Source organism: Microtus oregoni, unplaced genomic scaffold, assembly GCF_018167655.1.
Source record: "Microtus oregoni isolate MIOR12 unplaced genomic scaffold, Mior012 000005F_ref0000423, whole genome shotgun sequence".
NCBI classification, from domain to species: Eukaryota; Metazoa; Chordata; class Mammalia; order Rodentia; family Cricetidae; genus Microtus; species Microtus oregoni.
The window spans coordinates 6,099,615-6,126,267 of NW_024543064.1; the positions used below are offsets into that span (position 1 = coordinate 6,099,615).

General features: G+C 43.8%; 1 protein-coding gene across 11 annotated transcripts in view; it reads right to left on the bottom strand.

Moving 5' to 3' along the window:
- The window catches only part of LOC121447913 (arginine-glutamic acid dipeptide repeats protein), a 372,377-nt gene that overhangs the window by 79,789 nt on the left and 265,935 nt on the right, over window positions 1-26,653 (bottom strand). For all 11 annotated transcript variants that reach the window (XM_041651205.1, XM_041651199.1, XM_041651198.1 and 8 more), the window contains one exon: window positions 19,052-19,150. In XM_041651205.1, coding sequence (XP_041507139.1) covers window positions 19,052-19,150 — 99 coding nt within the window. The remainder of the gene's footprint in view (window positions 1-19,051; window positions 19,151-26,653) is intronic.

A 26,653-nucleotide genomic window follows, 5' to 3' on the forward strand; every position in this document is an offset into this window, starting at 1 on the left:
AAACAACATGGAACTATTCCCCTACCTTCTGCTATCTCTCTGTCACTATCACAATGGCCATCCTCTGTCTCTCTTAGGTCATCTCAGAGGACGTCTTCTTAAACTGTACTGCTATTCTGGCAGCTTCCTCATATCCATGCTCTGCAACTTAACCTCTTCAAGCTGAGTTCCATCCAGTGAGCTTCCTCTGGAAACCAACAAGCCGTCCCTGTCAACAAGCTTTATTCATTCCTAACTGCTACACCCATTTCCATGTTCCACAATTCCTTCAAATGCACATGAACTTTTCTGCTTTGCCTCCTGTGCACCTGAGTGCACTAGAGTGGGATTCCCCTCTATAGGCTGTGAATATGTCTTATTACCACTGGTTAATAAAGAAGTTGCCTTGGCCTATAGCAGGGCAGAATACAGCCAGGCTGGAAGAGATATCCAGGGAGAGTAGGCAGAGTCAGGAAGACGACATGTAACTGCCAAAGGAGACAGACACCAGATCCTTACCAGTAAGCCACAGCCTTGTGGTGATACACAGACATGAGTTAATTTAAGATGTAAGAGTTAGTTAATTAAAAAGCCTAAGCTAATAGTCCCAACAGTGTTGTAATTAACATGATTTTGTGTGATTATTTGGGTCTGATAGGTTGGAAAACAAAAGAGCAGTCTCTTACACTGTCGTCTCTCCTTTTCTTATGGCTTGGATTTTCCAGAGAGGCCAGAGGAGGGGTTTTGGAACACAGTGGTAAGCAAACACTACCAGTCATGTGTTCTGTAGCCAGGAAAGGACCACGTGTGTCTGTGACTACTTCTCCACTTGTAAATGCCATGCCAAATGCTCAGAACCCCCACCTGGTACTAAAGGTCTCATGATTACTCCGCTAGCTTCCTCCAGGGTAGAAGAGGGTAGTTCTTCTCTGCAGGGGCTATGTATCCATATCCTCAGAATCTCCAGGGTAAGCTCTAGTAGAAAGGTGCTGTGGGAAAATGCTCCTGTACACTGTAAAGATTTGTCACTCATATTGGTTTAATAAAACACTGATTGACCAGTAGTCAGGCAGGAAGTATAGATGGGGCCATCAGAATAGGAGAATTCTGGGAAGAAGAAAGGCAGAGAGTCAGCCACCAACCAGATGCAGAGGAAGCAAAATGAGAATGACTTACTGAGAAAAGCTGCCAAGCCATGTGGCTAAATATAGGCAAGAATTATGGGTGAATTTAAGTCGTAAGAGGTAGTTAGTAATAAGCCTGAGCAACAGGCTAAACAACTTATAAGCCTCTGTGTGTTTATTTGAGACTGATGGCTGTGGGACTGAGTGGGACAGAGAGGTCCTCCAGTGACTCCAGATGGCAACCCATGCTGAGTCAAAAGTGTGAACTGATATTTTTTAACACCTTTTCCACAGTTCAGTGGTTTCCAGGATCACGGTAGCACTGGCCAGGACCATGTCAGATTCTGGTCTAGCTAGTCTTCTGTGTGGTTGAGGTACTGGGACCACTTAAAGTTCCATCAGCAAATGTGCTGTGTTGGCTTCAGAACCCTCCCCTCTTGAACTCCAATGCCGTGAACCAGGTTGATCCTCAGAGGCAGTTCCAACTCTGTCACCCTGATACTCAAAGGCAGACATAGACTTCTCTGGATTGCAAGGCAGAACTGGCCATCTTTGCTGTCCCCAACCCAGGAGCCCATTACCAACCTGCCCTACTCTTCACGACTCAGTGTTCTTCCATTAGCTGGGTATCCATGCTGACTGGTGAAATCTTACCTGTTCCACAAGGTCCCCCTCAAAGCTCACATCTCTCCCCACCTATTGCTTTCCAACTCCTCAGCCCCAGGACACAGAACAGTGTCAGGAACCACAGAGGCACACATAAAAGCTTACACTATGTTGCTGTCATTCATTACATTCGTTGCCAATTCTGTCAAAGACTCCAGAGAAGGATGGAGTCACTGCTATACTGTCAAACAATTACAAGTTTAGTAGTGACGTTGGCTGAGGCCTTAACAATGTATTTGCTTAAAATTAGTGCTCCTCCCAGAGCTTTTCAAGACAGAATTTCTCTTGTAGCCCCTGGCTGTCTTGACACTCTGTGGACCAGGCTGGTACTCAAGAGACTGCAGGGATTAAAGGCATGTAGTGCACAGCTTGTTCCCTCTTTTTTAAATAGAGGCGTGAATGATGCTATTCTTTAAAGCTTTTTTATTTTTGGTCTTTTTAAAAGAAAAGGTCTCTTTTATTTTGCAACTCCAGCTGTTCTCGAACTCGCTATGTAGTTAATAGTGACCAGGCTGGTTTCAAACTCATAGAGATTTTCCTGCCTCTGTCACATTTGGGATGATTAAAAAAAAAAAGAAGAACAACTTAAGTCAATTAAAAAAATTCTGGGAAACAGCACTAGCAGTGACAAGAACAGAAGGTCCAATGAGGTAGAACCATTGTAGTAATAAGGGGACGGCGGGGCTGCATCCCCAGCACCCCGGCTGCCTGTTCGGCTAGCTTATGCCCCGAAATAACAACACACAAACTGTATTCATTTAAACACTGCTTGGCCCATTCTCTTCTAGGCTAATTCTCACATATTAATTTAGCCCATTTCTAATCATCTGTGTGTAGCACCCCAAGGTGCGCTTACCGGGGAGATTCTAGCCTATGTCCATCCTGGGTCGGAGCTTCATCCCGGGAGCAGGGCATGGCGTCTCTCTCAGGCGTCTGCTCCAGAGAGGAGAGCTGTCGAGAGACTGAGCTCACTTCCTCTTCCTCCCAGCGTTCTGTTCTGTTCTGTTTACTCCTCCCACCTATCCTCTAACCAATAAAATGGGCCAAGGCAGTTCCTTTATTAGCCAATGACCTTTCTCCATCAAATCATGATGGTGACTGTGGGTGGCAAAGCTCGTACAGTGTAGCTGTACCAACATAGTGGATGCAGTTCACCACAAGGTGGACAAGAGCAACCTTTATGCCCAATGCTTAAAGCAAATCTAAAGTTAGTTATCCAGAAACAGACAAAAATGTCTCCAGCTACAAGTTCCGCTGTCTCTTCTGCCAAGATATTCAAGTGCTGAAGTGAGGCCCCGTGCACAGGCACAGCCAATTTAGCCTGGAGTGCACCAGTGCTCACTGAGCATGTGCAGTGTGGAGGTACGGGGTTAATGTTTGGTCTTCTTGAGATGTGGGAGCAACACACTCCACAGTATAACCAGGAGGCAGAATAAATCCATTTGGATCCCTGGAATGTCTGACAGGAATATAAAAGTGGAGGGAAAGATTATCCTGCTGCTGAAAACCAAGTTCTACAAGCCCAAGACTCACCAAGGTCAGGCTGTTCTAGGGTCATAAAATTCCAGGGAAGCTTAGAGCAGAGAAGGAAGTTGGGCTGCCTCACAGTGGGATCTGAAAACAACCTTAAGTTGTGTGCTGCTAAAGGACTGTGGAATTCCATCTCCATAGCCTAGATTGAGAAGAAGGAGCCTAATGTTCAGTCTACTGCCATCTTTCTGTGGCATGTGAATAGCTTTGCCTAAACACACCCAGAGTTCAATTCTTCTCCTCAGCACAGCGGCAGTTAGCACAGATGCTGGTGCCGTCCATATATAAAGTCCATCTATTTTAGATTGTCAGACGCATTAGAAGTTTAGGTTACCTAGCTTCTCAAGTCTATGCTTATGACAATCTTGCTAAATTTATTATCTAAATTCCTCTTTGAAAAGCGGACAATCAAGCCCACCTAGAAGTTAAGGCCCTGGATGGCACATTTAGGCTGACCACACCTGTTTGGCGAGTAGCTAGCCAGCAAATGCTTGACATCTGCACAGGTTTTCATGTTAATGTCTGCTACCCAGACAGCTCGGAGCTGCATGGGGAGAACACAGAATGGAACTAATCCACGACATGCCTTCCTCCTATCCTCCGCAGCTCACAGGATACCAAAAACAGATTAGGAAATTTAGAACACCGTTGTTTGTATTTGTGTAATTTCTTTTCTTTTCTTTCTCTCCCCCCCCCCCCCCCCCGAGTCAGGGTTTCTCTGTGGCTTTGGAGCCTGTCTTGGAACTAGCTCTGTAGACCAGGCTGGTCTCGAACTCACAGAGATCCGCCTGCCTCTGCCTCCCGAGTGCTGGGATTAAAGGCGTGTGCCACCATCGCCTGGCCATTTCTTTTCATATTTAAACTTTTCTTTAAAATTTATTTGATATATTACCCCCCCACCCCCCCCCCGCCGCCCTCTACCCCTCAAGACAGGGTTTCTCTGTATGATAGCCCTGGCTGTCCTGGAACTCACAGAGATACACCTGCTTCTGCCTCCCAAGTGCTGGGATTAAAGGTGTGCACCACCACTGCCAGGCCAGACTGATTTTTTTTAATTCGCAGAGATCCACCTGCTTTTGCCTCCCGAGTGCTGAGATTAACGGCATGCTCCACCAAGTCCCGCTGGACTTACTCCTTTTCTATGTCTGTCTGTCTGTCTGTATGAGTTTCTGTGAATAGCTGCCTGTGTGCATAGCTGCCTGCTATGGATGCTGGAAACTGAATCCAGACCCTCTGCAAGGTCAGTAAGCATTCTCAGCTGCTGGGCCATCTTTTCGGCCCCTCACTTTCTTTAATATGAATAACTTCATTAATTTAGGATACAATCTCAGGGCGGAATGACACCGGATCCAGATTTCCTGTCAGGCACCTGCCAGCAAGTGCAAAGTTGCCCCAGCCCCCCACTGCCCTGGCCACCCTTCCTTCTTTTTCAAGTGCTGGAATTACAGGTGTGTGTGTGTCACTATACCCTGCTTCTCCAATTTGTTATTTAGAGGAAAAAAATGTTTATTTTTAATTTATTTATTATGTGTACAGTATTCTCAGTATTCTGTATGCATGTATGCCTGCAGGCCATCATTACAGATGGTTGGGAACCACCATGTGGTTGAACTCAGGTTGCCAGGTGTGTATGACAGGCGCCTTTACTTGCTGAGCCATCCTGCTGGCCCCTACTTGTTATTTCGAGACAAGGTTTCACTAGGTTGCTTAAACTAGCTTTGAACTAACCAGGCAGCCTAGGCCATCCTTGAATTTGATTCTCTTGCCTCAACTTCCCCAGTAGCTGGAATTACAGGCATTAGCCACCAGGTCTAGCTAGGCTTATGACTCCTCCTCCACAGACTACCATTCTTTTACTTCTACCTGACCTCAGTATTGGGGCATCTAGATGAGAGGGGAAAGAGTAAAACTCACCCATTCGTCTTCTCCACAAGTTAAATTGGCCTTGGATTAACAGAGTGGGATCTATGACCTCAGAGAGATGGCCTAGGTACACAGGGTAGTGGCCACAGGCTGTAACCCTAAGGCATTCTGTTCTTAGTATCCTGGAAGCATCATTTCTGAACATTTGACAAAATGATCCAGGATATTAGCATGTGCACACTTTAAAATATTAAATGTCTTAGGCTCAGGCAGAACGGTACACATTTCAATCATTCTGCTTCATCTTCTTACTTTCCTTTAAATGTGTGACTTCCCCTATCCCTTCCTTGTTAGTTCTCTGGTGTATACATGTGATACTTTCCTAGTTCTCACTGTCAAGGTTAACTCTACTACAACCCTTTGCATGGGTTGCAAGGTAAGCCAACACTCTGATACTGATACAAGAACGGAGGCACACCAGAGGTTTGTGCACAGCAGGCAGTCTTGAGAGTCGGATGAACAGACCATGCTTTGGAAAGAGTGCTGAGTTGTACAGAACAGCATGTCAGGCAGTAAGACCGGGCTAACTTGGGCTACCGCTGCCAAGCTCCTTCCTGCTCCCTGCTAATACCTTACTAAATCTGGATGACAATGGCCAAGGGTAAGACTTGGTGTGTATGTGCAGTGCTGGGAACTGAACTTAGGGAGAGCCATGTGCAAGGCAAGTTCTATACCAATGACTATTTCTAGCACCACCACTCCACGTTTAGGAACTGCAATCGAGTAGTAAAATCAATCAGACAACTGGCGGCAGCAGGGGGAGGGGGAGAGGTGTCAAACAAAACTACAAGGAGACAAGGACCAGCAAATAAACAGTCAACTCTGAAGCTCGGAGTGTGCAGTGGCTGGCAGTCAGACGGTAACAGCAGAGCGGCATCGCCTGGCAGATCACTCCATGGAAGTAACCTGAAGTTCAGAGGGAGCTTCTCTTCTATCTGAGCCAGCTAAATATTTTCTGATTATCTACCATCTTTGTTCCACATGCCGGCTAGGTTCTGGGAATATAAATCATTAAAGCACAGCACTTAGTCCTCATAGTTGAGCATGGAGACAAGTGAAAAGACATGTCACTCTGGCCCAGTGGGCAGACTTGACACACTGACTAGATAACTTCCAGGCACTCACTTCTCAGTGCTGGGGAGAAAGAACAGAGCACTGCTAGGGAATTAACCCTGGCCAGTAACCACCATCATCACTGCATGTAGCATGAGTTCTCTGGTCAGTGGACAGAGCACTGCTAGGGAATTAACCCTGGCCAGTAACCACCATCATCACTGCATGTAGCATGAGTTCTCTGGAGCAGACATAGTAGTGCAAACTTTTAAATTCCAGAATTCTGGAGGCAGAGGCAGGGAGAAAGAGAATCTCCGAATTTGAGGCTAGCCTGGTCCACATAGTGAGCTCTAGGCCAGCCAGGGTTACATAGTAAGACTCCTGCAAACAAACACAACAACAACAAAAGTCAGGGGAAACAGAAACGAGCAGACTTGGTCAAATGGTATTACCGAGAGCCTTTTCCAGAGCAGACTCCCAAAGCCAGCATTGGACCCAACAGAGAACAGTTTTGTTTTGGTTTGATTTTTGAGCAGGGTTTCTCCTGGCTGTCTTGGAACTTGCTCTGTAGACCAGGCTGACCTTGAACTCACTGAGATCCACCTGTCCTCTGCCTCCTGAGTGCTAGGATTAAAGATGTGTGTCACCACCGTCTGGCTGGAGAACGGTTTTTAAAATCCTTTCTCCTTCCCAGGGGATAGAATTCAGAGTATTAGACTGATAGTCCCAAATGGTTCCAATGCTTTACTTCCTGGGTTAAAATTTGCTAGGAAATAGATCTAACACAAGTAACTTTTACTCTGAGGTGTGAACAATTCATACCCTTTCCTTTTCAGCGATGTTTCTTCTGCCAGAATACTCAAGAAAAATAGCTCTTTGCACAAATGTGGACTCAGAGTAAACACAGGTAGTAAAGACAGTCCACTCTGGTTATAAAATCAAAATGCTTCAGATACCACCCTCGGAGCTGGTAGTGTCTGAAGAGGCTGACTCAGAATCCTACACAACTGAAACCACAGAGACAGCAGGGAGGGACCGAAGCTCAAGGAAGCAGAACAATTCACAGGACTGCCCATTTGCTTGGTAGAAGGAATGGAATTCTAGGAGCAGGCATGAGCTTCAAGATGCACATGGCCTACTTACTTTATCTCTTCCTGACTCTTCCAGTACATCTGTATACAAGGTGAGTTTTCACCTACAGGCCAAGGAGGCCAAGGACCCCACTCAGACTTCCCCATCAAGTGCACAGGTACCCAGATGACCCTGTCACAGGGCAATGAGCATGGCTTACACAGCATAGGGAAGCTTGGGTAGACAGCCTCCAGCTCAGCTACCGTAGAACACTCCACATTGGATGGGATCTCTCACAAGAATGAGGGGATCATTGCAATTCTCTGTTTCTTTGGTCTAGAATGTTCTTCTATGAATTTTTAAGGCTGGCTCTCAAATGTTGTTTAGGTCTTTACTCAAAAGTGACATTTTAGGGCTACCTTAAATAGAGTTCACTGAGCTGCCCCGGACTGTGTATTGCTGTCTCATTAGCACTGAGTTAACATACAACACTTGACACTTAGTGTTAATTACCTTGCCTAGTACAATGCCAACCCCATGAGGGCAGGCATATTTGCCTATTTTGCTCTGCTATAGCCTCAGCATATAAAACCATGGCTGCTTGGCTGAGTTTCAACCAGTAAGTCCAAATCAGAACAGCCTTAGGCAATCATGTGGCTACCATGACTATTATGACCTCTGCATGAGAGACTTTAGATGTTAGACAGAGGGGTGCAGGAAACAGAAGCTGGTGCCGAGTGAGTTCCATTCTCTCAGGTTTTCTGCCTCCTTTCTTTCTCCCAACACCAAATCCCAGACAGCAGTCTAGATGTCACACCCATGGAAGAAAAAGGCTCTGATGTTGATGTACACAGGATGTTCCAAACACACACATTAAAACTGACTCTGATCTGTTGCTAAGAAACTGAAGAAGAAAAAGGTTTCATCCTCTTCACTTTTATAAAATTCCACTTTGTCTATGGGAGAACTACATGCAATTTCTCAAGCCCCCTTGTGTCTTGTTCTCATTTTTTAAACGAACAGAGATGACTGAGTGGTGAGAAGTATACGATATCTCCATTTTTTTACATGTCCTTGAAAATGAGATGGAAAATATGGTTTCAACAGCCCACTGCCCTAGTATTTATGAATCTTTCAATCTGAAAACATCTGAAGAGGGACATTGTCCCTCTCAAGCAAAAATGAAAAATGTTCCATAAAAAAATCTTTGATTTAAAATGATTATCCGGAGCTGCAATAAACAATAAAGGCATGCTCACATTCATGGTGGGGTTACTCTTTCCCCGCCTCAGCTCTGCTCTGAGGCTCAAATACAAAACACAAACATGTAAGCACACACGGGGAGTCCTGGATGATGACACTATGCTGGCTTTAAAAGAAAATCAAGTAAAAATATGGGTAGGAGATAACAAGCTTTAAAAAACAATATTAGTAACAGAAAATGAGAATGACTTTTGCTTTACAAATGAATAGGGAGAAAACATACAAAAAAGGAGCATTTCTTTGATCACACAAGGAAGCAGCTGTCTATGAAATGCAAGGTATCAGATGAGTCTTAGACTTAACCCAGAGGCAACTTCAACTGGCATACGAATACAATCTAAAGAGGCCTCTTTCTAATAATTGACCTATTTCATTGACAAAAGGATTTAAAAATTTTTCTCCATATAGTTTGCTAAACAGTAGACTCTTTCTGCAAACTAACTGACAGACTGACTGCTTTCCACCATCTTTCTGCACATATAATTGATTTTTAATTTACTCTCATTTCCGAAAGGAGTTGACAATAAACTCTATCCACACTATCGACTTCTTTAAACAAGAGTTTGGTGCAAAGGCTGATAGGAGTATCACAGGAAACAATCCAATTTTACTGATACTTGAAATACTAGGTCATTCTTATCTGCAACTACATTTTTCTTGGCCAGTAAGGACTGAATCTGACCTTGAATCACACTGAGAGCACACAACGGTCTGAGCAGCCAACGCTGTTTCCATCAGGAAGAAAAGGTCAGCGCCTGCCTCTGTTTCCTACTCTTAACAGTTAAGAACGGAGACGCGGCCAGGCGGTGGTGGCACACACCTTTAATCTCAGCACTCGGAGGCAGAGGCAGGCGGATCTCTGTGAGTTCGAGACCAGCCTGGTCCACAAGAGTTAGTTCCAGGACAGGCTCCAAAGCTACGGAGAAACCCTGTCTCAAAAAAACAAAGACAAAAAAAAAAAAAGAAAGAAAGAAAAAAAGAAAAAGGACTGCCCCCCCCTTTTTTTTCTTTTTAAAGATTTCATTTATTTTATGTGCACTGGCGTTTTTCCTGCATGCATGTCTATGTGAGGGTGTCAGATACCCAGAATTGGAATTACAGACAGCTGTGAGCTGCCAGGTGGGAACTGAACCCAGGACCTCTGGAAGAGCAACCAGAGCTCTTAACCCCTGAGCCATCTCTCTAGTCACTGAGGACTGCCATTTCTAGATCAGTCTGAGACTGACAGTGTAACCAAGTCCCAAAACAAACAAAACAAAATGGAAAACTTAAAAAGGGATGAAAGAAGCAGCGCCAATTTAGTTTACAATTGGAGACAGGGCAGCTAACACAGAGAGACAGTTCATCCCTTAAACAGCTGCCATGGGATGTACTGCACACAACACACCTAAGGTTAGATCACTGCAGGTTTGCCCTGTGAAGGACAATATCTTTGAGCTTTAAAAATTTTGGTCAGAAGCCAGGCGATGGTGGCGCACGACTTTAATCCCAGCACTCGGGAGGCAGAGGCAGGCGGATCTCTGTGAGTTCGAGACCAGCCTGGTCTACAGAGCTAGTTCCAGGACAGGCTCCAAAACCACAGAGAAACCCTGTCTCGAAAACCAAAAAAAAAAAAAAAAAAAAAATGGTCAGGATGGATGGTTCAGCAGCTAAGAGCACTTCCTGTTCTTGCGGAGGACCAGGTTTCAGTTCCCAGCACCCACAAGGTGGCTCAAAACTGACAGTAACTCTGGCTCCAGGGATCAGATACCTCTGGTCTCTTCTGACACCTGTCCTCATGGGCACATACCCATACCCAACTGTATAAAATCAGCTGGACACAGTCGTGACTGCTTGCTTTATTCTCAGCACTTAAGAGATAGAGGGAGGGGCATCTCCGTGAATTCCAGGCCAGCCAGGAATACACAGTAAGACCCTGTCACAAAAACAACAAGCCGGGCGATGGTGGCGCAGGCCTTTAATCCCAGCACTCGGGAGGCAGAGGCAGGCGGATCTCTGTGAGTTTGAGACCAGCCTGGTCTACAGAGCTAGTTCCAGGACAGGCTCCAAAGCCACAGAGAAACCCTGTCTCGAAAAAAAAAAAAAAAATCCAACGGGCATCAGTGGCACACACCTTTAATCCTAGCACTCGAAATCACTTGCTCTGTGAGTTCGAGTTTCCCTGTATTAGAAAACCAACCCCCTGCCCCTCCCCCAAAACCAACCTGTAATTAGAATTTCTAGTCAGGCTTGGTCATGCATGTCTGAAACCCCACATTTAGAAGGCTGAGGCAAGAAGACTGCTGAGGTTAGAGCCAGTGGAGTTACACTGCAGGACCCAGTCTCAAACAACAAAACTGAGGACTCCAATACCATACAGTTCATTTACATGCACAACTCTAAGCACATAAAATCAAACTACAGTGCTATAAAACACGTATTCACATAAACGAAGATCGATAGGCAGGTTTTAATAAAGTTCTAACCACAGGGGGATGGCATATATTTAAAAATAAAATTAACAGATTTATCTTAAATGACATACAGGACCCCATCACCAGTGTCATTCAGATCACTATGTAAAATACCAACAATTTACAAAATTGTAATTCTCAAAAGTAAATGACACACACTAAGCCATCTCCTACATTGTGGATTAAGATTTTGCCATTGAACACCAGGACTATGGGGTGTAAAATCAGTCCAGGCTAGCTCTGGGCGGTGAGAACCTCTTCCTCTGCAGCACTGTCCCCTCCTTGCCTTCACCTCCACAACCCCTAGCTGCTCTTGGACCTTAACTTTGATTCTGCTGTGAATTCCATTTTCCTCTACTGCCTCACAAACAGTAAATAAAATGCATTGTACTTTTGCCCCACACAGTAGCTCTGTTTTGCAGCACATCCAGAGAACAATGGAAACAGTGTTTCTCAAGCAGATACAGCACCTGAAGATGCTGCTGGGGAGACCCCACTGTGTTTGCATTCTGTAACTAGGTAAGTCCTTGGCCAGTTGCACTGCTCCCTGGACTACAAATACTTAGAGAATAACTTGCTGTATCATGTCAACTTTGAAAGGAAGCATCTATGATAAACTGAGTTTTAAATGGAAAGAAGGATTAGATGTTTTCAAGTTTATGAACTTGTAAATGAATCCACACGCACGACCAATCAAGGTTTATTATCACAGTCGATTAGCTGTCGTTGGTTAAAAATATCAGAGTTCATTTTTATCTAGGTTGTTCACCTCAATGGATTACAACAAAACTGTTATAAAATATTTAATGGAAAACATATTTCACAATAAAAGCTACAGTTACGGGCGGTGGTGGTGCACGCCTTTAATCCCAGCACTCGGGAAGCAGAGGCAGGCGGATCTCTGTGAGTTCGAGACCAGCCTGGTCTACAGAGCTAGTTCCAGGACAGGCTCCAAAGCCACAGAGAAACCCTGTCTCGGGGGGAGGAAAAAAAAAAAAGCTACAGTTACCCAAGAAGAGATGAAAGCACCCTGCTGTAATATTGTAAACAACAAAACCTACACCTTGAGAGACACCTTTTGCTGAAAGATAACTCAACATGAGAACAAAACAAAACACAATTGCAGCCAACAGGACAGGAGCAGAGGGTGAGTGTACAACTCCATGGAGCACCCAATCTTATAACCTTGCAAGTCAGGCAAACTCCATGAGGGAACTACAGGCCCAGAATTTTAACAAGAATTCAATTAAGCATCCCAGTATTTCCATAATCAACAGCTGAATGCTAATTAGGAGCACAGCAGCAAGTAGCAACGGGATCCCAGCACAATAAGCATCAGCACAGCCACGGAGAGGCCACCAGTGGCTTGCATGCACAAACACACAGAATTAGAAAGTACCAAAGCATGGAAGGGTGACTTCATCTTCTTCAATTCGATGCAGTTCAGCCTGGGGCCTTTGTGTTATATTTAAATGTGTTTATCATGTATAATTAAAAACCCAATAACCTAGACTTTGTGTATTGTAACATACTGATTTGTTTTTATTTCCTTCCTCTTCTCTTCATAATCCTACCAGTTTGGATGACATAAAAAGAAATGATGCTTTTAGCATAATGTATGTGAAATTGGTTAATCATTAATTTAACCCTCATGGATAGCATTCATCCATTTACTTTGGTCCATTTTGTAGTACATGGAAAGAGTCATGAATTTCCTAAGCACTCTTTCCAAAAATGCTTCTCTGATATGACTTGGTCCATCTAACATGAGCGATCCCATAGGTGAGCTACCATTGTGATTCTCATATTTGCTCTAGGAAGGCAGAATTTGTTGCAGTATCAAGTTCAGGTATTGACAAAAACTAGTTGTGCTGACTAGTTTTATTTTTTCAATGTTTATTTTTTGGATTTTCAAGACAGAGACTCTCAGTGTAGCCCTAGCTGTCCTGGAACTCCCTCTGTAGACCAGGCTAGCTTCAAACTCAGAGATTGGCCTGCTTCTGCCTCCCAAGTGCTGGGATGAAGTGCTGGGATTAAAGATATGCATCACTAAACCTGACTCCAAAAGTTAAAAATTTCAGGTCAGCTGTGGGAAGTATGTAAAAGTGCTTATAGGGCTAAGAACATTTGCTGCTCTTGCAGAAGACCACTTCCCAACAGTACCATACACATCAAAACTGCTTGCAATCCCAGTTCCAGGCCAATCTGAGGTGTGTAGCCTCCAAAGAGCACTTACTTGTGTTTAATTATTATTTTTTTTTTTTTGATTTTTCGAGACAGGGTTTCCCCGTAGCTTTTGGTTCCTGTCCTGGAACTAGCTCTTGTAGACCAGGCTGGCCTCGAACTCACAGAGATCCGCCTGCCTCTGCCTCCCGAGTGCTGGGATTAAAGGCCTGCGCCACCACCGCCCGGCACTTGTGTTTAATTTTATTTAAAAATAAATCTTTAAAAAAAAAAACTTCGAAAAAGAGGAAAACAGGTTGGGCAGTGACACAGGCCTGTCACCCTAGCACCCAGGAGGTGGGGGTGGAAGGATCAGAAGTTCAAGGTCATCTTCTTCCTAGGCTACAAAGACCCTTTTCAAAACAAAAACAAACAAACAAAAAAGAGAATATAGAAGATGGAGATCAAAAGAAGGATCAATGGTTCCAAAAGCAGGCAGATGGCTGAGCTCAGCTTCAAGGTACAGTTAGGGTCTAATCTACAATAATAGTGGTTCTCAATTTTCGTAACGCTGAGACCCTTTAATACAGTTGTGGTGACTCCAACCATAAAATGATTTTGTTGCTATTTCATATCTGTAATTTTACTACTGTTATGAATCATAATGTAAGTATCTCATATGCAGGATATCTGATATCCAAAAGGGTTGCGACCCACAGGTTGAGAACCACTGGTCTACACTAAGATGGACAGAAGCTGGATTCTTCAGGGAGCAGTGGCTTGCCAAAGCAAGGAAGTGCAGGTCACCTTTCTAGCCCAGCTAGGAAACTCCCACCTCAACACTCAGAACCATTTTGTGGAGGTCATTTGGGTACATCTGATACTGAGTATTAGGTCAAATTAACATGCTATAGACAATAAAGTAAAAATAACCAGAATGTTCCAATTATATCAAATACCATGAGGGAAAAATAAAGAAATACATCTATTTCAGCGTGAACACATTGGTGTGCCTTACTCCTTGATTCCTACAATGAGAAGAAAATGCTGTGAATTCAGCAGAAGAGGCCCATTAACACAGCCAAAGGCAGGCGAAAGTGAAGAGGGCCTTCCCTGACTTGTTGCCACTGTTCAGCTACTCTGCATAGAAAGCTTCCTTTAACCTATCATTCTTCCAATCCCTCCCTCTCATTCACTGTCCGGGTTTGAGGTTTCAGAAAACAAGGCTTAGCTTTCACAAACAAGGGAACCATTCGATCTTTCAGCTCTGCAAGGGTTGGGTGACTGCCAAAACATTTCTCAAATAGAAGAAAACACGATAAAAATGAGCCCAAACTAACTGGCGCTTCAACATTATCCCACACTTGAAATGGTCACCACTTTGGAACCCTGTTTTGTTTTTCAAAACGAAGCTGGATTCTTTCTGATACCCAAGGCTCCTCATCCCCCACCCTTCTGGCTCAAGATCCTGGAGTAGCAGCAGAGCCAGCACGAGAAGTGCTGCAGGAAAAGGAAACTGGCTTTCTTTTAGACAGAAGAAAGAACTCTGTTATGTATTCTAGAAATTCCAGAAGGAACGAAAGGTCATGGGAGCAAGGCGAGGGGAGTCAGTGCTGGATTGGAGGGAGGTGGAGCAGTAGGGGAGAGAGGGGAACAGAAGGGCAATAGGAAGAACTGGAGGAGGTAGAAGGTGAGGGAATCTCCAGGAGATAAGGTGACAGAAGGGAAGACAGAGTGACAGAGGGAGAGGAGAGAAGCTCATTCAAGACAGCAGGAATGGATGGATGCAATCATTAGTACACTTGCACTGGCAGGATGCCCTTGACAGGCCAAAATGGAGGGACATCTTTAGGAGCTCAGCTTATACAGTGGCTCCATCCTTTCCTTCCTCTATTGTCTTCTACAAAGGCTTTTGGAGAATGTAAAATCTCACCAGTCAGAACTCTATCTCCTTCCTATAAGAAAATGGCTTACGGTGAAAGAGGGTCAGCATGACTTTTCAAAACAACTCAATTTCATGTTTTTTGTTTTAGCTATCACCTGAACATGGAATTCCTCTGGTTCTAGCCTTCCTTGTGCATGGACCTCACCCTGAAGCCCCCTGACATAGAAAATGTACTTGCAGAGCAAATGATTAGCATCTAAACCACAGTTCAATAGGCCACACTTGCTCTGCCCTTGGGGACTGCCTTCTCCTCAGTGTCCCAGCCACAACCATTTAACTTATTGCATAACTCACTCATATTTTTATCAAAGGGCCTAGAATTCTCTTTTCCCTATAGTCCTTCAGAAAGGCTCCCCTTCTCTCTCCACAAAGGTCTTCCTGTCCCAGTTATGTAAGGCAGTACCCTGCCCAGCTGTTCCCATCCTCCTCACCTAACAGTTAATACTTGACATACACCGAGTTAAGATGGTTAGCTGCTATAGAGATTTGCGTTGGTATGGCTATTGCTTTATTGATACAAATTTAAAGTCAATTTTGTTATATGTATATTTCTGCTCTTCAGGTATTGTTTGTGCAGCTCATTTAGAAATGTTTATAGGCGGCTGGAGAGATGGCTGAGAAAGTAAAAGCACTAGCTGCTCTTCCAGAGGTCCCGAGTTCAATTCCCAGCAACCACATGGTAGCTCACAACCTTCTGCAATGAGAACTGGTGCCTTCCTTGCCAGCAGTACACTGTATACTTAATAAATAAATAAATCTTTTTTTAAATAAAAAATGTATATAGATAATCATCTATAATAGTCAAGCTTGTAGTCATGTTAGTTAGGTTTTCTGGATGTACTGAGATATTTCAGTTAGATAGGTATTCTTCAAACCTTTCAAAGACTACAGAATATGGCATTTATTATTTTTTTTGTTTTGTTTTGTTTTTTGTGGTTTTTCGAGACAGAGTTTCTCTGTGGTTTTGGAGCCTGTCCTGGAACTAGCTCTAGTAGACCAGGCTGGTCTCAAACTCACAGAGATCCGCCTGCCTCTGCCTCCCGAGTGCTGGGATTAAAGGTGTGCACCGCCAACGCCCGGCAGAATATGGCATTTAAAATGTTTTAGAGGTTAAGACCTGATGTGGGAGTGTCATATATCAATCTGTTGATTTCATTGGTTAAGCAATAAAGAAACTGCTTGGCCCTGATAGGTTAAAACATAGGTGGGAGGAGTAAACAGAACAGAACGCTGGGAGGAAGAGGAAGTGAGCTCAGACTCCACAGCTCTCCTCTCGGGAGCAGACGCCTCAGAGAGACGCCATGCTCCCAGCTCCCAGGCAGACACACGCGATGAAGCTCCGACCAGGATGGACATAGGCTAGAATCTTCCCGGTAAGCGCACCTAGGGGCGCTACACACATGATTGGAAATGGGCTAGTCCAGGTGCGAGAATTAGCCTAGAAGACGCTAGATAGAAATGGGCCAAACAGTGATTAAATGAATACAGTTTGTGTGTTGTTATTTTGGGCATAAGCTAGCCGGGCAGCCGGGGTGCTGAGGACGCAGCCCCGTTGCCCATATTACTACAAAGACCTTTTTTTTTTTTTTTTTTTGGTTTTTCGAGAAAGGGTTTCTCTGTGGCTTTGGAGCCTATCCTGGAACTAGCTCTGTAGACCAGACTGGTCTTGAACTCACAGAGATCCGCCTGCCTCTGCCTCCCGAGTGCTGGGATTAAAGGCGTGCGCCACCATTGCCCGGCCAAGGTTAAGACTTTTTATGACAATGAGACACATCTGCTCCTGGCAGCACCAATAACTTCCAAGAGGAAGATGGGCATTGAAGAGGCTCTTCATGGAGTTGGTCAGCCATTTGGGCAAGAAACTGCTCTTGCTGGACTGCTTGACAGTATTCTGAATGATCTGGACATGCAGGACCTGCAGAGCAATGACTGCTGAACTTGTTTAAAGGTGAGACTGTCCTTCAGGGATCCTGCTTCATGAAAGAATCTGTTAGACATTCTGCAGGACACAGAAGAAAGTGAATGACAAACTGCCAATATAGGCGGAACTGTCTTTGAAATTTCCTGCTTCATGAAAAAGTCTGCTGGACACTATGGGCCTGTAGGCTGAAGATGGATGCCCCAACGGTACAGAAGAACTCTGGGTGACTGTCCAGGCAGTGAGACGTCTCTGTCAATTCTAGAGTTTTAGAAGTTGCTTACAATGCACTTCCTGTTTGCTTGGATAATATTATATCCTTCTGGAGTCTTTGATGGAGTTAAAGAATTGATAGTTATAGTTTTTCTTAGTTATGATAAACGATAAAGTAGGTATTGTAACTGTTATTCTTACTTGATACCTCTTTTATTTTAGATTGATTTATTTTGTTTATGGTGTTCTGTCTGCATATATGCCTGCAGGCCAGAAGAGGGCACCAGATTTCATTACAGATGGTTGTGAGCCACCATGTGGTTGCTGGAAATTGAACTCAGGATCTCTGGAAGAACAGTCAGTGTTCTTAACCTCTGAGACATCTCTCCAGCCCAATATCTGTTTGGTTATATGTAATTTTACTATGTTGAAGATAAAGCCTTCCTTTTTATTTAAACAGAAAAGGGGAGGTGATGTGGGATTCCCCTCTGTATGCTGTGAATATCATTGGTTAATAAAGGAACTGCTTTGGGCCTATAGCAGAGCTATAGGGAAACAGAGCAAAGTGGGAAAAACTAAGCTGAATGCTGGGAGAAAGGAGGTGGAGACAGATGTGCTGAAACTTTGCTAGTAGGCCCCGACCTCATGGTGATACACAGATTATAGAAATGGGATAAATTAAGATATGAGATAGCCAATAAGAAGCTAGAGCTAATGGGCCAAGCAGTGATTTAAATAATATAGTTTCTCTGTGATTATTTCAGGGCTGAGCAGCCGGGAACCAACAAGTGGGCCTCCTTACAACAGTTACCTGGTAGAAATCTAGAAATATGTTCTCTCTCTTTGGTTTTTCGAGACAGGGTTTCTTTGTAGCTTTGGAGCCTGTCCTGGCACTAGCTCTGTAGACCAGGCTGACCGAGAACTCATGGAGAGTCACCTGCCTCTGCCTCTCAAATACCGTGATTAAAAGTGTGTATCACCACCACCCAGTTTACAGCAATACTTCGTAAAAGTCACTAGCCAGGGATGTAGCTTCATCAGGTCCGTGGGATAGGAATCACAGGCTTGTGCATCTGTGTTTGTGGGCACCCTCCTCTTCCACTCTCCTCTGGTGTTGAATGAAGCCTTTCCTTCCTGCTTTAGAGCAACTGCTTTCAGTAGCTTGAGGTACTATGAGCTCTAAAAAAAAATTTACTCCAGCTTCTGGTTTAGAAGAGGGAAGTCTCACATACTGCCCTGCACCAGCCTTGTTTACGAGGATAACTAAACTCAGGTAGAGCTTTCCTGCTGCCCACGGGTCCCAGTGCTACTTAATCAAATCAAGTCGTTTTGATGGCTCCTCCTTGTATGAGCGATACATCACAGGTACCTCTTGCAGATAGCAGGACAATGCAGGATGTCCTGCTCAACTTTACTCCCTTGAGACAGGGTCTCTCACTGAACTTAGAGGGAGGCTGCAGGCAGCAAGTGCAGCAACCTTCCTGTCACTGCTTCCACAACTCTATAAAGTCATGGGTGCACATGTACTCACACTCAGCTTTAAACAAATAAACAAGAAGGTGCAAGGGAGCTGAACTGGGTGCTCCTGTAGCAAGGGCTCTTCCCAGAACAGCTCTTTCCTTTAGTGGACGGACACTACGGGCAATCCGTCTTCTGAATGAGCCCCTTCCCCTGGGGAGCAGAGAGGATGCACACAAGAAGAACCACCCCAAAGGCCCAGAACACAAAGCACACACAGGTCCATGCTCACCACTTCATCCTCTGTCCAGCACTTCTCGATCAGCTTGGGCACAGGCTTCTTTACCAGGCGCTGCAGGGCTTTGCCAGCATCATAACTGCTTTCATGTAGCTGAGACGACAATGACCTTAGTTAATTAACTGTACCACACAGACACGGAGGTAAATCAATAACAGTAAGTCCTATACTTTTTATTATATTATATTATATTATATTATATTATATTATATTATATTGTGTGTGTGTGTATGTGTGTGTGTCTGTCTGTCTAGCTATCTATTTCTAGAGGAAACTGGAAGGGCATTATCTTATTGTAATGTACTGTCACGGGCCCACTGCCCTCCCCTCCTAACCCCCATCCTTCTTCTATGGGACAGGTGATAAAGGCTTGGCTCCCAGCATGATGTTATCGGGAGAACCTATAGAGACACAACATTGCTTTTGTTTCCCAGTCACTACAAGGTGAGTGGGTTCCTCCTTCACATATCCTCTACTACTAACACATTATCTCAAGTACGAGAAAAGCGGCAACTGGCCAAGCAACCCCACACTGAAACCTCTGCAATCGTGGGCAAAATAAACAAACCTTTTCTTTTCCTAAGATGACTTAGCTTGGGTATTTGTTACAGTAAGAGAAAACTGATCTGCACAGAAAAGGGACAAATAAAGCAGAGAACATCCTGGAAACAAGGGAAGTGTCAAGGTGATGCACACCATTAATCCCAGCACATGGGAGGCAGAAACAGGTGGATCTGAGTTCAAGGTCAGCCTGGTTTACAGAGAAGAGTTCCAGGACAACCAGAACCCTGATTTCGAAAAACGACAAAACCCAAACCAACCAAACAAACAAACAAAAACCAAAGCCAACATGCCTTAACTAATCCTATGAGAAAGATAGACCCTTACTTAATCTCATAAGATAAGAACTATTGCCATACCATTTACGAGGTGAGGAAACCATGGCTCTGAAAAATGAATAAAGATGCTCACCATGAGGTAGAAGCTAAAACTAAAACCCAGCTAGCAAGCCTCAGTCTCTTGTTCCACTCCTTTTTGTTATCTATTTTTTGGTTTTTTGAGACAAGTTTCTTTGTGTAGCTTTGGCTGTCCTGCAACTCACTATATAGACCAGTCTGGCCTCGAACTCAGAGATCCACCTGCCTCTGCATTTCTAGTGCTAGGATTAAAGGTGTGCACCACTATGCCCAGCTCTCATTTCGCTGCTTTGTTTCCAGAAAAGGTTGTGTTCTGTAGCCCAGGCTGGTCTTGAACTTGTTTAGCTTCCCAAGTGCTCTATTACAGTTGTGACCAGTTATTCTGGTCACATCCTTTCCAAAGAAGCCCAAAGATAGACCAGATTCTCTTTTCTAGTCTTTTTAGTGAAGTAATTTACTAAAAAATCATTAAAAAGGATTCAAATAACAGACTTCCAAAAGATGTACTTGTGTAGTGGCAGCTGAGACTGAAGCAGCTGGACCTTTAGAGCAATCTCCTTTCCTATGAAATCTCACAACCCACAGCTTCCTAGTTCTGGGCATCCTACTGACCACTCCTGTCCTGCAAAGGCCTTCTGCTGAGGCTTCTATGTCCCACCTCTTATCAGATGCTGCTGAGAGCCACTGGGCAGAAGGACCCTCATGCTTATCCCGCACCTTCCCCGGCTGAAATCTGCCTGTCTTTCCATTGCAGGCCCTCCCACACATGTGCTGCTGTGTGAGCCCGGTGTCTCACACAGTCCTGTTGCCAAGATGACCCTCCAGACATGCTTGCTAAATTAAATGAAAAAATAAAAGCCTTCAATTACTCTCCCGCAACAGACTCCACTCATGTTGAAACCTCAGTTTACCCAAATTTAGTAAGCTATTATCATCCAGGCTATGGGGCTTGCCTTCTTCCTGACACACAAAAATAATAAAATAAAGCCAGGTGTCCGTACTCTACCTGATACCTAAAGCAAGTGGGCCCTTGACATATTCTCTAATGTAATGAGAATGTTTCGTAGCATGGAATGAAACTGAAGAGAAGGGAAATTGACATGGCTATTTAATTTGAAAAGCACATATTTTAGTGATAATTTAAAATCAAATCAAATGATCAAATTGAAACTTCTAATAAAAAACTCTGGGCAAAAATTAGTAACATTTTATAAACAATGAATCTAGTATATAGGCTAACAAAACAACAAGGAAATGTATGGACCATCGAGCTGCTCTGCTGAGATTCAAATCTCAGCACCGCCATTTAGGAGCAAATAATTCACTAGAGTGAGTCTTGCTAGCTGGTTCAGTGAGCGTCTATCTCGAAAATTACAATGGAGAGGGACTAAGAGTGCATATTGCTCTTGCAGAGGCTTGACTTAGTGTCCAACACTCACAACTCGCTCACAACTGCCCAACTCTAGCTCCACGTTATCCAATATTTCTGATCTTTATGGGCACCTATAATAGACATATACACATGATTAAAAGTAAAAACAAAAATATATTTAAAAAAATAAATCAAGTAGATAGTGATTGAGGAAGACACATGATGTCACCTCCTGGTTTACATACACACACGGACACACAGTAACACAGAAACACAGGTTGGGAAGCGAAAGTCATGGAGAGAGAGAGAAAGCACTTTCGGGCCAGTTTTGTTTTGTTTCCTTTCTTTAGACAGGATCTCACTATGTTGACCAAGTTGGCCTCAAATTCACAGAGATCCACCTTCCTCCCTTTCTAAGTGCTAGGACTAAAGGCATACAGCACCAGGCTTGTCTCAACTCATTTTTTTTCCTAAATCATTTTCTAGACTGATGGGTTATATTATAAACAAAGCCACATAATACTGCAACTTGAAATTTGCTGTGGGATAATGTTCTTGTACACTGTGAAGATTTATCATTCATATTGGTTTATTAAAACGCTGATTGGCCAGTAGCCAGGCAGGAAGTGTAGGTGGGGCAACCAGTCTAAGAGGACTGGGAAGAGGAAAGGCAGAGATGCAATCGCCATGCAGACACATGTAGAGGAAACAAGACGAGAATGCCTCACTGAGAAAACATACCAAGCCACATGGCTAAACACAGATAAGAATTATGGGTTAATTTAAGTTGTAAGAGCTAACAGGCCAAACAGTTTACAATTAATATAAGTCTCTGTGTGTTTCTTTGAGACTGAACAGCTGCAGGACCAGGAGGAACAAAAATCTCACCAAATTTCTATAGACGAACTCTCGTATAGTACACAGAAAAATTTCTGAACACTAAATCTTATGTGTCTGAGACTAGGAAATTCCTCCTAAGAACATACAGACTGGTCTAGGTGCGAACTGAAATCAAATGTCATTAATCCCTATGACATTCCTACCTGCCTCAGGGTAAACTAGGCAGAGCTTTAAGCTAATAGTTGGAAAAATAGGAATGACTACTGGACATAGAGCTGCCGATTTGCCACAGAGAATATACTGCTGTCTACAGACGGCCTTTAACTGACTTTCTGGTGGGTTGTTGAGTAGAGGGAGAGGTCCCCCCCCCCCACTCCTACATACATGCCTCCATCTGGACTTGCTTCAGGCCACACTGTCCCCTGATCCTCCTTGGTTCTTGGTTTCTGTCTTCTCAATGGGCAAATGACCGGCTGTCAGCCTAGTCTCTTAATATACCCCAGTTCCTGGCCTCTCCTACTCTAAGCTCAATCAATACTTGAGAACTACCACCCATCCTTTCCTGAAACAAACAAATCTGGAAAGTAAAAAGTATGAGGTCATTTGCCAGAACGGTGACCATTTCTAAAATCAATCAGACTGTGGTATGTCACCATGCTGCATCTGAATGGGGCAGAAACTGTTACAAAAGGTAGAATAAATGGTTATTTTGCAAGCTTTCATCTGAAGGAACCACAGGAAATCTTGATAGAAGGGACAACACCCTTTTTGGGTTTTTTTCCTTCCCAGATGGGGTTTCTCTGTAGCTTTGGAGCCTGTCCTAGAACTCACTTGCTCTTGTAGACCAGGTTGGTCTCAAACTCACAGAGATCTACTGCCTCTGCCTCCTGAGTGCTGGGACTAAAGGTGTGTGCCATCACTGCCTTTAAAAATAAATAATAAAAAAGAAAACATTCATTTCAAATACATGTATGTGTATCTCTGTGTGTCATGCACACAAATGCAGGTACCCGTGGAACCCAGAGCCCATGGAGCTGGAGTTACAAGTGGTTGAAATATGCCTGAAACAGATGCTGGGAATTAAACTTGAGCTTTCTGTAGGAACAGTACAGGAAATTAACTGCTGAGTCATCTCTGCACCCACTGAGGAATACCATCTTTTTGTATTGTTTTTTTGAGACATGGTTTCTCCGTGTTACAGCCCTGGATGTCCTGGAACGCTTTATAGCCCAGGTTGGTGTTGAACTCAGAGACCTGTCTGCCTCTGCCTCCTGGGTGCTGGGACTGAAGGTGTCTGCTCAGAGGAGGGATGCCATCCTAATGTAGCAGTCGCTCATATCCATCTGAGAAAGCTTGGGCAGGACGGATGAGCCACTGTTCCCTCATCTGTGAGAGGAAGTTTACAAGACTCTCAACAAGACACCTGAAATGGAGGGTGGTAACGTATATACACCAGGTGTTCCCCAAAGTAATCAAATAAATGATAAAGCTTAATTTAAATAAGACACATTAGGAGATTAATAAAGCCAGGTGGAGCATGCCTTTAATCCCAGCACTTGGGAGATGGAGGCAGGTCTCTGTGAGTTCGAGGCCAGCCTGGTCTACAAGAGTGAGTTCCAGGACAAGCTCCAAAGCTACAGAGAAACCCTGTCTTAAAAAACAAAACAAACAAATGAATAAATAAACACTAAGAAAATAGAATAGTCATAACACTATACCATAAAAAGGATGCATGATACCTATGAATTGTTTATTTCTGGAATTTTTTCATACAATTAAAATGTCATTTATTTTATGAATAGCAATACAGTTTACATGTTAAATAACACTAGAATGATTCAATTTAAAAGATTTATTTTAGGGGGCTGGAGAGATGGCTCAGTAGTTAAGAGCATCACCTGCTCTTCCAAAGGTCCTGAGTTCAATTCCCAGCAACCACATGGTGGCTCATAACCATCTGTAATGAAGTCTGGTGCCCTCTTCTGGCCTGGAGACATACACGCAAACAGAATATTGCATACATAATAAATAAATAAATATTTAAAAAAAAAGATTTATTTTATTTTTACGTATATGAGTGTTTGCCGGAATGTATGCATGTAAGTACACCATGTGTGTGCCTGGTGCCCAAAGAGGCCAGAAGAGGTTGCTGGAGTCCCTGAAACCGGAGGTGTATTAGACACCATGAGAGTGCTGAGAACTGACCCCATCCTCTGCAGGACAACAGTGTTCTTAGCCTCATTTAAACAGTTGCAAACAGAATAGGAGGGAAAACTTTAAGTTATAGGAACCTTCGTGTTCTGGTGCTCAGCAGAGCTCAACCTTCACAGTCAGTGCCTATAAAGCTAAAAAGAGAACTTTGGACAGCCAGGGCTACACAGAGAAACCCTGTCTCAAAAACAAAAGTGCAAAGTGTAGGGCCAAGCTTAGTAGTGCACATTTTTAATCCCAGCATTCAAGAGGCAAAGGCAGGCAGATCTCTGTGAGTTGAAAGTCAGCCTGGTCTACATAGCAAGCTCCTGGACAACTAGGGCTACAGAGTGAGACCCTGTCTAGAACAGGGTACCAGGCAGCTTCCAGCCGAAGAAAGCTGGGAATTCCACATCCTCCTGCTTGATGTTTCACCAAACCAGAGTGCTATCATGCCCAAACACTTCTAGTTTTCGACTGTAGTTAACTCAAACAGTAGAAAGAAAAATTGAAAAAACAAACATACAAAACAGGCAAATCGGTGGCTGGAGGGAGAACATGCAACGGTAATTGTATTTCACTGAGGATACATTTTTTAATATTCCATGAGTGATTATGGCCTATGCAGCTCCATAACAAGTTAGACTATCTCTAGAGCACACTGGGGAAGCCTAGAGAGCAGAACCCCCTCATCCCTTCAACTAGGACCCATTTTGTACTCACCCGTGCCAGGCTCTCTTTTAGGTTCTAGGATAGACACAGTTATGAACAACAAAGATAATAGGCACGGGGAAGGTGTGGCTACACACAGCTTAAGGAGAAGCAGCGTCACAGGAAACACAGGTTTGCACAGCCACACAGTCACCAGGCTATGAGCACCTGGATTCCACATGCTCTGATTGACCCACCATGAACAAGTAAGCCAACTGGAGGAGAAGCTAAAATGGACATTTCCATACATTCCTCATGTCAGTCAAGAGTTGGGAAATTTAACCAAAATACTAGTTATTTTAACTGGATCTCTAAAATTTGCCATTAAAAATATTCTCCTTTATTAAGTTGAAAGGTTTAAATAATTTGATTTTGTAAAAGACATGAATTTAAATTTGTTTTATTTTTAAATTAAAAATTGTTTATGTTTTTCAAAACAGGGTTTCTTTGTATAGTTCTGGCTGTCCTGGAACTCGTTTTGTAGATTAGGTTATTCTCAAACTCACTGAGATTCTCCTGCCTCTCCCTCTCCAGTGTTGGGATTAAAGGTGTGCGCCACCACCATCCAGCTTATTTTTAATTTTTAACATCTACTCGTGTACGGTAAGGAAGAAAGGGAGGGACGAAGGACTGGGGGATGGATGGAAAGAGGACAAGTGCTATAGAGGGCACGTGGAGGTCAGAGGACAGCTTGCAGGAGTTTGTTCACTCTACCCTGCGGTTTCAGCTCAGGTGGTCATACTTGAGAACAAGAACCTTTACCTAAAGGTCTCACTGCCTACGTTTCAACTGTTTTAAAGGTAACATAGATACTGCTCCTTTTTAATTATGATTTTTTTTTATTTGTGTGTGTGTGTTTGTGCAAGAAGGTTCTTGCAAGCCGGGCGATGGTGGCGCACGCCTTTAATCCCAGCACTCGGGAGGCAGAGGCAGGCGGATCTCTGTGAGTTCGAGACCAGCGTGGTCTACAAAGGGAGTTCCAGGACAGGCTCCAAAGCTACAGAGAAACCCTGTCTCGAAAAAACCAAAAAAAAAAAAAAAAAAAAAAAAAAAAGAAGAAGAAGAAGGTTCTTGCAGAGGCCTGGTGAGGAAATCAGATCCCTTGATGTTGAAGAGAGGGGTGGTTTTGAGCCATATGATAACGCATGCTTGGAATAATATTCTGATCCTTGGTAAAAGCAGCAACTGTTCTCCCTCCTTCCGTCCCTCGAGACAGGCTTTCTCTGTGCAGCTCTGGCTGTCCTGGAGCTTGCTCTATAGTCTAGGCTGGCCTCAAACTCATAAGCAACTACTTTTAACTGCTAAGTCATCTCTCCTCTTCCCAGGTTTCCAATTTTAAACACCTGATCTGGACCACTGGGCTACAGCTGTTCAGGGAGGACACTCATGGCAGGCCCCTCACTGATAATACAGTGAAACTGTCCTAGAGAAGCTAGGAAAAGAAACAGCAATGAGACAGTGGGAAACCCTTAATCATCCTACAGCTTCACTCTGCAGTCATGGAAAGGCAATCAAAGAAGGATAATTAAACATTTCTAGCCATTTTGTAAGCAAGCTAGGTAGATA